A 15348-nucleotide genomic window follows, 5' to 3' on the forward strand; every position below is an offset into this window, starting at 1 on the left:
ACATCTGTAACAAGTTTAGAGGACAATGGTAATACACTCCATGTGCACTGGATACCTGGCCATAAAAACATAGAGGGAAATGAGCTGGCTGACGAGCAGGCAAAAAAAGGGGCTAAGAAGGCAGCAGAATTTGATGAAGCAGAATTCGATGATGAAAAGAAAGATGCAGGTGAAGTCATGCAAATGATGAAAAGAAAAGCAATTATTGAAAAATGGTCAGCCCAATACCGTAACTCTGAGAGGTCTTCCGCCATACATGACATCTTTGTCACACCCGGGGTAAGAAACTGCGTTGGTGAAAAGAAAAGAAAATGTTTCAGCCAAATCAACCAACTCCTAAGTGGTCACACCCGGTTAAAAGATCACTGGGCAAAACAGACACCAGACCAAACAGACAACTGTTGCAGTGTCTGCCAAGTTCCTGAAACCATAGACCACTTCTTATTCCACTGTAAAAAGTATGATGAAGCTAGAAGAGGACTGGAAGAAAGAACTATGCAAATACTATACAGATATTGCATACCCAAAGCAGCAATTACGTTGGGGTTATTAGCGGGTGAAATAGAAGAAATAACGAATACCTGTGCGAAAGAAGAACTGATGGATTCATTAAGCTTATATCTGTCAGAAACAAACAGGCTATAAATATCTAATTTTATAAAAAATAACAAAAAATAATTCCTTTTTAAAAAACACACAACTTTCCAAAATTCGATGAGTCCAAAAAAAAAAAAAGTAACAAGAGTACAAGTACATAGAATAAAGCACAAAGATGATATCGGCAAAAATATTCGATATAGTACATCGAGACCATAGGCGACGACGACGCCATAATTCGACAAACAACAACAACAACAACGATTTGGTCGTAGGCCGATTTGGTAAGGGGCCGATTTGACTCGCTCCCCTAATTATAACAGCTGTTAAATTTCATTTACATTATGTCGGATAATGATATTGAAGATGTCTCATTTTTACCAGGTACTGGTTTTTGTTTGTTTGCGTGTTGCACAGTATTTCGGATGGTATCATGTTAGCTACAATAATGAGCGATCAGGGATACTTTTTTATTATTTTGACATTCCTAATCCCTGTATCGAGTCTGCCATAGTGAAAAAAAAAAGCCCAAATGGCTTCTAGATTTTCCTTTTCTAGGTCCCATCTTTCGGTGAACGCCAAATGTCCTGTTCTAGGTCCCATTTTTCGGTGGTTTTCGGTGAACGCCAAATCTTCATGAACCTATAGTATAAGCATACTCCAACCACTTGTCCGTTCCAGTCCTTCCAGATCCCATTGTATCCTTGAATATGTATTTCCGAGTCCATTACTGAATTGTCCATCCAGGTCTCTGAAACGCTAAGGCTGCAAATCTATACATGACGTTAAAAGTCTGACTTCGGGCAATTTTGGTAATAGAGATCATATGTTGAAATGAAGTCCTTTACGTTCAAAGCAGTTAAAATTATGACATGATTCTGTAAAGCTCTAATGATTGTCTTGTAAATCTGGCTGAATTCTTTCATTAAAGCTGCACCCTCACAGATATACCATTTTTACAACTTTTTAATTTTTTGTCTTGGAAGAGCAAATTTTTGCTTTAATATCTGCAAACCAATTATAAAAGATTGCTGAAAAAAGATCAGATCACAGATTTTCATATTTCCGTTCGAAAAACTAATGTTTTATGTTCTAAAAGCGTTACTAACAGTTTCAGAAAAATACATAAAACATCAATTTTTGAACTTAAATATAAAATCTGCAATCTATTTTTTTGTCAACAGTCTTTTAAAAAAAGCGTAGCTAAAAAAGCTCAGCTTTTTGAAAAGCATAGCTTTAGCTAAGCTAAAGCTGCGCTTTTCAGGAAGCTGTACTTGTATCTGGCATGGGAATCGGCACGGCTATCAACCGGATTCTTCCTGATGAATCCGTTACAGTGCGGGGAATAGTGGCGGCTCGAACATTATTAAAATAAAAATTGATTTCTGTATGGGCAGAGATTCTCTGAATATAAGTCATGTTTTAAAAGTTTGTGTATTACTGTTAAAACTCAAATCTAGGCCTAGTTTGGTTTTTAGTTTTTCAGGAATTGCTTTCGTTTTCACAATTTAATGCTCAAATGTCTTCATAAAATGTTACTTCTTTGTTTACAAAATTGGTAATTATTACACTATATTGACATTTTCAAATATTGAATAACTGAGACAATATTTAGAAAATTTAATGTATCGTTTTAATACAGTACAATTTTTGTGTATTTTAATGCGTAAAATGCACCTTCTCTTTGTTTTGGTTTTAAATTTAATATCGGTCAGTTTTTAAGTGTTCTGCATTCACTTTTGCTTTAGCATACCCTTAAAGCTAAACAAATGTCTTGCTGAGTGATATTCAATATAATTCTTTGGTAAAAAGTGTTGTTTATACATGTATACATGTTTTATAGTCAGTTTCATTGATGCTTTATATGCACAGTATGTAAGATTTAAACTGTGTATTTAATTAGAACTTTGAAACTTAGAGTGTATTAACACATGCATAAATAGCAGTTTAAGAATTTAAAATTTCAAGTAAATGATATAAATTTTCAATGTTGTTCGCTGATTTTCACCCTTTAAGAGTATGTTTTGTGACTTTGTTTTTTCTTTTTTTTCGACCACCTGGTGGACATTTTTTCCAAAAATTCTTGCAAACCAAAAAATAAAAAAGGAGTGGCCTAAGCCTGTTGAATAAAGATTATCTAGAACATAAAATAATAAAGGTGCTAAAATCATAGGCAAAATGTAGACACAAGAAATAACAGTTTGTTTAAGAATAAATACCGATTATGAAACCCTTCAGATGTAAGAGAAAATAAATAAAATGTATCAAATAATGCATGTAATTTAAATATAACAATGTTATAAAGAATATTAATGAATTCCTTATAAAATGACAATCATTTTCATACTACTAGCTACTACTACTACTAATAATAATCATAAATATCAATTATAAACAAACATAACACACATCTTATTTACAATGAAAGATCACACACACACACACACACATACACAAATAATATAAAATGACACTAAAAGAAGTGATTCAATAATAATCAAACACATACGATAAAAAACACATTTCACTACCGCAAAAACACCTATTGTTAAAAGGCATCATTACATTTTTTGAATGAAAAACATTCAAAAAAAGTAAGCATAAATTTACATTATTTCGAATGGTACTTATTAATATATAACACGAAAACATAAAGAAACATGAAAATATTTACATCAATTTTAATAACACATCAATACCTAACAATACATCAATTTGCACCTAATTGTTAACAAGTAATCTCATTAAAATTAATGAACTGAGTAAGTAGGACAGTTACACATATGTATTAACACCTTACTCTACATATACATAATGTATAAACTATATGCATGGAATTATGCATACAATTCTTACAACGTTTTTTTGCAAATGATGATGTAAAAGGAACTTCTTGCAGCAGGCTTTAAAATAATGTCTTTTCCAGGTTAGATTTACATATTCCTTCTGGTAAAAGGTTTCAAACGTTCCCACTGAAACATGCAAACAGGTGTTTCTTGTATTGTGTTTTATGTCTAATGTTAGCAAGGTCTTGTCATATAGAAGATCGTAATCCATACCTTGTATTGTTAGGTCAGAGTTTTTTATTTTTCGTTTACGGGAAATTTTTCAAAAATAAGCGCCAGGAGGAGGGAATAAAATAAAGAAAAAGATGTCGAAAAATGAGCGTCGAGAAAAATAAATAAAGATAAGATGGATTTTTCATATTTTTTTCTTTTTTTCGGAAACATTTATAGAATGTATGTTTTGAAGTTGTGCACACCGATGTAAATCCACAGTATTTAACACTGCACTGTTAAATAAAAATTACGCATAAATTATTATATAAGCATGATTTTAATATGAGCATCTATACTTTTGTAATGCTTTTAATAGTCACTGAAACTCGCACTGGCAAAACATAAGGCATCTGGCACATTGTTTGTGTCTAAAATGTTGATTAATATCATTTTGGGTAAAAATACTGAGTCAAACAACACATCTGAAGAAATTAAATGTCTTTGATAAAGAAACGAGGTATGTAACTCAAACTTATCAGATTTCACAGTAGAGTCAATTTCTTTTAGTTTCTTAATCAACATACAAACAATCCATTTTAAAATGGGTGACATGAAAGGAGGAGCCAATGCCCATTAAAATGGTATGCGATATGTTGGTATAACTTGATTGCCTTTAGACAAACAAGCCAAATCCAATATCACATTCTCGTCTTTTTCTGTAGTCGGAAACTGTACAGCAAATTCAAATTCTCAATGTATCCCCGTGTAAACAGGTCTACACACAGAAATATTTAAGTGATTAATCCTTTGGTATAAAGAAAAAACAATTCCGTTCCGAAATATCACAAAATGACAAACGCACTGATTTTATGAACAACAGTGTCATTCTTCAAACTAAATCCACTTTAAAATTTCGTAAAAGGCGGCCATTTTCCTAACAAGTGCTAAGATGATGATAATAAGCAAGTTTCAAGTTTTATTTTCATCATGGCATATAATATGCATGTGATATCACAAAACAATGAAACATATTTCAGTTGAAACAATAACCAAGAAGCGCCGGCTACCGCCATCTTGGAAATTGTGCGCGATAATTTTTTGTTGTTGTGAAATTAGCATTAGGTTAAATAACACTAAATTTTATTTTATATCGGAGATCGCAGAAACGGGCGGCGGAAAAATTAAAGTTAGGAATTTGAATCTTTTTCTTTTTTGGGTTTTGCAATATTTAGGTACGGCGCTCACGTAGAACGAAAAATTAAAAACTCTGGCCTTAGATATCTTAATAATGTCTCTTATATAACACGGTGTTAGATTGTTTATAGATTTATATACCATAACAGCCGTTTGATATTTGCAGCGGTATTGAAATTGAAGCCATTCTAATTTTTAGCTCTACTGGCCAAAGGCGATGGTAATGTGTACATCTTATGTGCGTCCGTGTGTCTGTATACAATTGCTTGTGAAAATGATACAGTCTTCACTTTTGATTGTATCAGGGATCAAATTTAACGGTTGCTAACTTGCAAAATGCGAGTAAGAATCGAAAATGCGAGTAGAAAATCCTGGCACTCGAATATTTTTACGACCGCGAGTAAAATTGACAAATTCGCTCAAACTGTCCTTTGCCCTTTAAAAACTCCTTTCAGCAAGTTCACTGTATAATAAATAATCACGTGACTGTTTATGGACGCTTGTCACTGTATACAAATGTTATTATCGGATATTTAAGCAAGCGCCTCGAAGAAAAACTGTTTTAGATAATTAAGTGACCGTGTATGGACCCTTGTCGCTATACTCAAATGTTATTATCAGGTATTTAAGTAAGCGCCTAAATGATAACTGTTTTGTCTGGTTTGTGATTCGCAACTGCCAAAAATGGAGAGGATATTAACTACTTTTTGTTACGCAAAAAGGCCTGCAAAAGGTCAAAAGGCTGATGGCAATGCGGGGATTGACCCAAAGGCCCCCAAAACTCCCTGAACCTACTAAAAAGGCATCAGTCGTTGGTACTTTGTCGCAAACCAAAAATTCTTGGTCCGATTCTACGGCATCCATCAAAAAAGAGAATGATTGCAATGTTGATGTCAAAATGTGGTGTGATGTTTGTAAAGAATTCACCAGCGTCGAGTGATAAAACAGCAACTGTAGGCATTTTATTTTTTTTATTTAATAAGCAAATGTTTGCACCCTGCCCATAATACTTGCTAGATCCTCCATTCTTTGGCCAGTTGTGCAACATACAATTAACATTGAAAAAATGTCAATGTACATAGATATTTTCAAGAGAAAAACATCTACTCTGTGTAGGATTTGAGCCTATGAACCCCTGCTTGCAAGTCTGGTCCTCTACCCAATTTGACTTACCAGGCACCTGGTTACTCAGACGCCTTGAATGGCTAATAATGACTGCAACACTCCTCCCCACTTTACATTTTGAAAGTATAATCTTAGGTGGGGAGGAGTGCAGTCACTTACTACTAGTGATTTAAGGGTTTTGAGTAACCAGGAGCTTAGTTAACCCAGCTGGGTATATGACTTAATCTATGTAAGAATTAAAAACAAATGTAAAGGTTTATTGTTTATTCTTATCTCAGTGCACTTGATAAACAACATACATAATGCTACAACAAAACAACTTGCTAATTTGGCAACTTACATGAAGTAAAACAGCCTTTAAATAACTGCTAGTGGAACCCACCATTTTGCTAATTGAAAAAAAATGGCACTGGCAAAAAAATGTTAAATTTCATCCATGTGTATCTCGATGAAACTTGTTTAGTATTTAGATATCCATCACAGCTCAGGTTCCTTTCTAAACCAGCCAGATCCGCCCATGCATGCCTAGATTATGGCCTTTGAAAGTATAAAAAAATGCTATTTATAGCAAAGTCTACATGTAAAGCCAAGTCTATGAATATAGAGAGACTACTTGTTGTGCAGTTGGGTTTATGTTGTAACTCTACCTTGCCCTTGTTGAAAGAGATCAAAATTACAGTTTAAAGGGGTTGGTTGATTTTAAGCTCAATTGGCCAAAGGCCATTTTTAGCGCTATTGGCCAAAGACCTGAAGTTCTGTCGTACGGGACTCCATCTAAACACAATTGCTTGTGAATGTCCGCTACCATGGTTGTTCAAATTATGCCCCCGGGGTCCAAACTGACCTTGCCCCGGAGGTCACAAGTTTCCTAGAGACTTATTCAAGAATTTTTTACAAAATCTTCTTGTTTCAAATTACAAGGCTCATACCTTTGATATTTGTTGTGGAGCATCATATGATGACTGTCTAGCAAAACTGTTGAAATAATGGCCAAAGCTGGCGCCACCCCTTTTGACCTACTTTTTGTGATCGGTCTTTGTCCGTCGTCTGTCTGTCTGTCTGTCCATCCATCAGTTCGTCCGTCAACAATTGCTTAAAAAACATCTCCTATGAAACTACCTGGCCAAATTCAATGAAACTTCACAGTAAGCTTCCTTGGGTGCCCCTCTACAAAAGTACAACAAGGGGTCACGTTTGATATAACAACAACAACAACAAAATGGCCGATATCCTGTTTTGCTTTAAAAAGCATCTCCTCTGAAACTACAGGTCCAAATTCAATGAAAGTTTACATGAAGCTTTCTATTGTGACCCTCTACAAAAATACAACAAGGGGTCACGATTGATCAACAACAACAACAACAAAATGGCTGACTTCCTGTTTTGATTTAAAAAAAACATATGTAAAACTACCAGTTCAAATTAAATTAAACTTTATCGGAAGCTTCCTTGGTTGACTCTCTACAAAAATACAACAAGGGGTCACGATTGATCAACATCAACAAAATGGCTGACTTCCTGTTTTGCTTTCAAAAACATCTCCTCTGAAACTACCTGGCCAAATTCACTGAACCTTTACAGGAAGCTTCCTTGGGTGACCCTCCAAAATTGCAACAAAATGGCCAACTTCCTGTTTTGCTTTAAAAAAAACATCTCTAAAACAATCTGTCCAAATTCAATGAAACTTTACAGGAAGCTTCTTTGGGTAACCGTCTACAAAAATACAACAAGGGATTGAGATTGATCAACAACAACAACAAAATGGCCGACTTACTGTTTTGCCTTAAAAAAAATCTTTGAAACTACCAGGCCAAATTCCATGAAACTTTACAGGTAGCTTCACTGCATGACACTTTACAAATATAAAACAAGGCATTGTCATCAGTAAAGATATGTTTAAATGGCAACATTTTTATTAATACTTTATCACAGATGTGTGGCCCTTTGCTTAGGTGAGTGTTTTAGGGCAATCATGGCCCTCTTGTTTATTTTTCAAGTTACAGCAATGAAAGTTGGACCATGTGTACAGTTTTGAAAACAAGCATCAATGTTGGCCTCAGATGACCTTGACTTTGACCTTTTGACCTACTTTTTTATTTTTAAAGTTAGGGTAATGAAATTTGGACCATGTTTACAGTTTTGCAAACGAGCATTAATGTTGTCCTTAGATGACTTGGACTGTGACCTTTAGACCTACTTTATTATTTTGAAGCTACAACAATGAAATTTAGACCATGTGTACAGTTTTGCAAATGGGCATCAATATTGTCCTAAGATGACCTTGACTGTGACCTTTTGACCTACTTTCTTATTTTTGAAGCTTCAGCAATGAAATTTGGACCATGTGTACTGTTTTGTAAACAAATAATTATTTTGTACATTGATGACCTTGTTTGTGACCTCTTGATCTACTTTCTTATTTTTGAAGCTACAGCAATGAAATTTGGACCATGTGTACAGTTTTGCAAACAAGTATCAATGTTGTCCTCGTATATGACCTTGACTGTGACCTTTTGACCTATTTTCTTATTTTTGAAGCTATAGCAATGAAATTTGGACCATGTGTACTGTTTTGTAAACAAATAGTTATTTTGTACTTTGATGACCTTGTTTGTAACCTCTTGACCTACTTTCTTATTTTTGTAGCTACAGCAATAAAATTTGGACCATGTGTACAGTTTTGTAAACAAGTATCAATGTTGTCTTTGGATGACATTGACTGTGACCTTTTGACCTTTTTTATTTTTGAGGCTACACCAGTGAAATTTTGACCATGAGTACAGTTTTGAAAAAATATATTATTTTTTTCCTCAAATGACCTTGACATGGCACATATTAAAATAGTTCATGCAACTAATCTGCTTACAACACTTTCTGTCCTCAGATGTTGAACGCGCAATGTTTTCAGCTGACCCAAACACAAAACGTGAACTTATATGTTTGTTACCTATTGCCCATACATACATGTTCTGGATTGAAAATGATCACAAAAGCCATGCCAGTAGAGCATAGACCCTCATGGGCCACTTGTTTAAAAAATCCTTTGTGATGGGGTTCTAATAGGCTTAAGTAGAATAATTTTTGCAGCTCTTTTTTGAAGCATGGTTATTCGTTTTGTATGTGTTTGCTTTTCCTCCAAACACTTCTACAATAGTCAAACATAGGAAGTATATACAATTTATAAAACAAATGTCTCATTTGATACGTTGCATTTACTTTCTTGCAGACAAAGTCAGCTTGCAGATTCAATAGGAGATCAATAACGATTCCAAGCAATTTTATCGAAGAACATGCAATACATTTTTAGTGGATGCTTTTTTTTTGCGCCACTCCGATACCATATCTAAATTTATTTGAAACGTACGTTCAATTTCCTGCGTATTTTTAACTTTTTGCATTTAGTGTAATATCAGCAGCATAATTTTTTATAAGTCAATCAAAGAATTCCTATTTCAAAGGTGATGTCATTAATATATATAAGAAAAAGAATAGGTCCAAGAATGGATCTTTGCATCGTCTGATACCCTCCGATACATACTACGCTGTGCTAGGTTGTGTACCGTGGGCAATTAGGCTAAGAAAATCTCGTAATCATAAATAATTAATGAGGCAGTTTCATTAGTTCTGCAAAGTACCAGATGCTTTCGGTTGAAAAATATTCTGGCGATTGCCTGAGTTGAATCGGGTTCTCAGTACATAATATTTGGAAGTAGTCAAGACCACACGGCCACGGAGGCTACTGACACTGTAAAGTTATTTAACAATATTTGAGTGCAACATGCAAACTCATTGGGAGAAGAGTAGTCTGCATGCATATTCATTAAAACAAGATTTTGTCAGTCAATTGTTCCACTGTAAGTACTAAGCGTAACGGAAGAAAGTACCATGGTTGCCTACGATGGGATCTTTGAGGAACTCCAGACCTTTGTACATCTTCTTTAAGATTAGGAATCCCAGACCCAAACTTTACTATTTGGTGTCTATCTTTCAAATACGAAGTTATCAGTTGAATGTATTTTCACTGAAATTGTATAATTTCAATTTATGTAAAAATACTTGGTGATCTACTAGATCAACTGCCTTTCGAAAATTAAGAAAGAGAGCACCTACATAGTTTCCAGTGTCAATTCGATCAATCCAATCACCAATTTTTCTTATCAACTCTGTGTGACAAGAATGATTTTCTCAAAACCCAGATTGAAATTCATTTATGATATTCATATTTTTTAAATATGTTTTGATTTGATCTGCCTAATGCCGTTGTTGGAAGGATAGAAATTGGTCTATAATTATTTTGATCATTACGCTCAGATAATTATTTTGATCATTACGCTCAGAGGATTTATATACAGGCAAAATCTTAGCCTCTTTTAATAAGTCTGGGAATATTCCTAGCCATATGCTGTTATTTATAATTAACGTTAGTTGAATAACAATACAATCACCACATTGTTTTAGGATATCAAGGCCCTATTCCATCTAATCCTGTAGCTTTTGCCGTATTAAGCTTATTGTCACAGGGCCAGGTGGCCGGTCGGTTTCACTAGGGTGGCCCTTCTCACTAGCTAGGGGAGGGTTACACCGACATGCCGTCTTTGCTAAGACTTTGGCGCGAGCCCGCTGACGCAGTCACAGGGGGTACTCCGAATGATCGGGGAATTAGCTCGGTAGAGCCCCTGTGCCTCCTCGATTTCAGTCCTTGCTGACAGACACCAATGGTCAGCCTTAGTGTAATTCAGTTTGGCTGATGTCCTTTCTAACACCTGTTTGTTTTATATTGTGCATAAAGTTCCTTTCAACTCAAGAGATATTAAATAACAAGTAACATTTAGCCAATTGTGAATCCAGTATAAAAGTTTGTTTCATGACTACAGTATTAAGTATGAAATCATCATGTGGCTGGACTATTCAGAAGTCTCTTGTTATGCAACTCTGGCTACGGTTATGCCACTTAGAAGAATTCAGGTGTTTCCTTAATGAAAGTCAAAAATCAAGTTAAGTCCTCTCTTTTTTCTTTCTTATTCTGCTCAAATTCTCTCTAAGTACCTATTTACAAAAATGTCCTCATCCAATGATTAAATGATAGGAGGAGACATATTATATTTAACCAATTAAAAGACCTTAAGCAAAATAAGGAAAGGGCCCTATGGCCAATTAAAAACTTATTATATAATTATGCAAATAAGACAAGAGAGTAAGACTTGTTAATTACTCTAAAAACTTTGATGTCTAGGTGCCAGATGGCTTACTGCACCATACAAAGAAATGTGCTCAACATACTGAATAAACAGTAAGCCAAAAACATGATTAAACAATTGCGAAAAACAACAATAGTCCAGACTCAATCCATATTATCATCTGGCTTTTCACACTCCAAAAGAAACTGCCTAATTTCTTAATCAAACAAAAAGATTAAAACTGCAATTCCAGAAATAATGTCAAGATGTCTTTTGAAACATAAAAATAACAACAACTGAAACAATAAAAAAATAGCAATTTTAGCAAATTGAAGAATTATGCATTAGGCCACTCCTTTTTTATTTTTTGGTTTACAAGAATTTTTGGTAAAAATGTCCACCGGGTGGTCGAAAAAAAAGAAAAAAAAAAAGGAAAAAAGTCACAAAACATACTCTTAAAGGGTGAAAATCAGAGAACAACATAAAAACATTGAAAATTTATATCATTTACTTGACATTTTAACATGTTTACACGTATAAACTATCAAAGATGCATTGAATATCACTCAGCATGACATTTGTTTAGCTTTAAGGGTATGCTCAAGCAAAAGTGAATGCAGAACACTTAAAAACTGACCAATATAAAAAAAAGAAAAAGAAGAAAAAGCGAATTTTACGTATTAAAATTAGGGATGGAAGCGAATATCCGAGTATCCGGATATCACGCAAGTATTCGGATACCAAAATGGGTATTCGAATGTTCGTTTAGAAATAAAATTTCAATGAAATAGTTTAGCAGAGACATAGCAATTGTAATAAAACTTTTTAGATGAAATATTTCAGGTGATCAACAGTGTCTGTCGCGAAGCGGGTATGTGTCACAAATCGTCTGCTAATTGGGTGTTTGCACAAGGCGTGATATTGTGCAGCACCCTGTGAAGTTCTATGACCTTGTTTACAATGACAAGTGTTGTTTTATGATCTCAGATGTGCTTAATTGACACTAATTGGCACTAGTTGATATTAAACGGATTGATCATTAATCCGTAAGAATTGATCGTCCAATCACAAGTACACGCATGTAAATAAAGAAAAATCAGATCGTCTTTTTGTCTTCTTATCTTTTCCGCAATTATATCCTTCATTACAAAACATTGCATTAAATCAAACAATGTAATGAAATAAAATTACAATCGACTATCATATAATCAAAGCGTCATTTAACATGAAACCTGCTGATAAATAACAAACTCGAAAGCACGTGGCAGTAACCAAGCAACCACCTGGGCCGAAGTGACTATCAAATTCGCGAGGTGTTTATGTGGTATTCATCATGAGTTTTATGACGTAAAATGAGTTGTTTAGCTTTGATTATAACATTATAAATTATTAAGACTGAGAAAGAATGAATGAAAAAGTGAAATTGCCATATGACGAATTCTAAATTAAGTGGACAATTATGTCAAATAACAAAAGGTGGGTGACATATAATAGGAAATTTACTTATTATGAAAACAATTTGATACGAGTATCCGGATAGTATTCGAATACTTGATACGAATATCCGGATACCGATTTGGTATCCGGTTTCCATCCCTAATTAAAATACACAAAAATTGCACTGTATTAAAACAATACATTACATTTTTTAAATGTTGTTTCAGTTTTTTCAATATTGGAAAATGTCAATAAAGTGAAATAATTACCAATTTTGAAAATAAGGAAATAACAGTTTATGAAGACATTTGAGTTTTAATATTATGAAAACAATTCCTGAAAAACTAAAAACCAAACTAGACCTAGATTTGAGTTTTAATAACCCTTACCATGCTTGGTACTAGTTGCATGTTACCCGATCCATGCAAAGTCCGGATATTTTCAGACAGGGATATTTATGTAGTGTGTGTGGGTAAGAACCAGCCGCCCGGTTAGCTCAGTTGGTTAGAGCGCCGTGCTAGTTTTCCAGCGGTCGTGGGTTCGAGCCCCACACCGGGCGCACTTTTCCTCCCAGGTTTACTTTACTGGTGGCAGCGGTAAACGGCAGGAGTGCCTCCGTCGGCCTAAAAAGGTTAATGGGGGGAGGAGTGTAGTGTGTGTGGGTAAGAACCAGCCGCCCGGTTAGCTCAGTTGGTTAGAGCGCCGTGCTAGTTTTCCGACGGTCGTGGGTTCGAGCCCCACACCGGGCGCACTTTTCCTCCCAGGTTTACTTTAATTATCATCTTCTTCCAACTCCGCCATTTTGTGTATACATGCATTCACAGGGCATCTATACTTCATGCTTGTTTATTTTTCATTTTAAAGAGTATTCCTTGGTTACAGCAACAAATTTCATTTAACAGTGAACTATCGAGCTCATTACAAATTGAAATGGGCTTATTCAAAATAGTTTTCCGTGTTGTTTTATCTAAATGTTCTGCACACAACTCGCAGGCATTAGTAAATGTCATTGACACATGTGTCATTGTTTTTACTCTTCTATCCCAAACATGAATAAACATGTAATCTAGAATAAACACAAGCTTTACATTGACTCAATGACAAGTATTTCCAAACCATTCTGTGATTTAAAATCCATAAACACCACCGACCGAACTTGTGAAACTAGGTCACCGGTGTCAACTTAGAAATTTTACTTTCGATTTCACCACTCACACTTAGTGCACTGTTATTTGATATTAACCATAACATGTTATAAAATGTTTTTCTCACACATTATTTTCAGATATTTGTGTCTACTAATTCGATGGCAGCCGCTGACACTTATTTTTTATCTATAAACAACAATATTTTCATGACCTAAATGGGCGCGGAAAAACAACAATCACGTGACAGTTATTGTTCGTGTCGGCTGTTAAATTTGCTAATGTTAATTGCTATTGTTATTTTAACAACTCCTGCATATTTGAATTAATTATTTCATACAAAGAATGACTGCTATCGTCAATTCTACCATTGCCAACGGCGCTGCCATAACAGTTGACTGGCACATATGCTATCACTATAAATTGGCGAATACAACAAACCAGTCGAGATCTACTGCATTCGTACTCTTATCTGTTCGTTTTTCTTTCGTTTCGCACCAAAATCAATACGGTCGGGAAAGTAATTTTGAAAAAAAAAGTGAAAATCATTTTTTATTTTTTTTGTACTTTTCGGAAAATTAGACCCGCCGGTTTTGTAAACCAATTTATATAAAAGTAGTGGCCTTAAAAATATTCACAAATGTGCCTTACTACATATTCACCCCTTTTGGAATATGTTTGTCCCAAACATAATAATTAAATAGCATACAGTGAAACTGCGTTCCCTAAAACAAGCGGTTGTTGGAGAACAGGCGTTCCCTCGAGGTTGGAGCTTGGTCCTGAACTTTTTTCCTTCTATTTTCATATAAAATATACCCACGCTGCATCGAAACCTAATTATGTTGAACAGTCGAGCAATATCCTCGGTCCCAAGTACACAAATCGTGCACAAAACCTTATGGCTCCCTCGAGGACATAATTTCATACTTTTTCCTGAACGCGTGTTCCGAAATAAACAAATAATTGCTAGGTGTTAAAATTTTCGCAAGTTGTAAAAATTGCAATGACAGTTGAAAGGCAGTTTGATAAGGTGTGAAAAAACGTTTTTCACTGTTAACACATGACCGATATTAGTTGATATGGGCGTTTGAGATGATAATTATGAGAAGTTAATGACGAGAAGTTAACGCTTTAGTTGTGGTCAGAAGGTTCTTTGAATTCACTGCCGATGCTGACCGTGATCTTCAGAGGCTCTGTACGCTGCCAAGTCACATTACGATTGAACAGCTTCGCGAAACCGACAAGATGCGCCAATCAACAATCCTTGATTTTGCGAAACTTAAATCTGACCAATGCCACAATATGTACTGTCATTCAAATGTTGCTTGTTACGAAAATATGTTTTTTTAATAAAATAAACATTTTTATTTATTGATTTATTGTTTTTTCTTTTGCGTTTTACATTTAGTTTACGTCAACCTTTGAACATATAATCGATTTCCACAACGCTGCACATAATCGGTGTCTTAGTAAACAGTCTGTTTGACAATTTCAAACTTAAAATACACTGAAAGATATTTCATATCAAACTGGAAAATTGAAAATCGGGTCGTTCGAAACATCGGTTCCCTCGAGGTTTTGGCTCGGTCCCTGCCGACCTCGAGCGATCGCAGTTTTACTGTATATGCATTGTAGGCATGAAGACACACTTGTCTCCTAATATTATCAGTACTA

General features: G+C 34.8%; 1 protein-coding gene across 2 annotated transcripts in view; it reads left to right on the forward strand.

The window, feature by feature from the left end:
* Nucleotides 1-746: 746 nt before the first annotated feature.
* LOC128234695 (endoplasmic reticulum aminopeptidase 1-like) overlaps nucleotides 747-15348 on the forward strand; it is a gene marked incomplete at its 3' end in the record, with an annotated part of 245411 nt that continues 230809 nt past the window's right edge. The window contains 1 exon segment of one of the 2 annotated variants that reach the window (XM_052949111.1): nucleotides 747-981. In XM_052949111.1, the coding sequence (XP_052805071.1) occupies nucleotides 942-981 (40 nt within the window). 2 annotated transcript variants of the gene reach the window in all.

Source organism: Mya arenaria, chromosome 5, assembly GCF_026914265.1.
Source record: "Mya arenaria isolate MELC-2E11 chromosome 5, ASM2691426v1".
NCBI lineage: Eukaryota > Metazoa > Mollusca > Bivalvia > Myida > Myidae > Mya > Mya arenaria.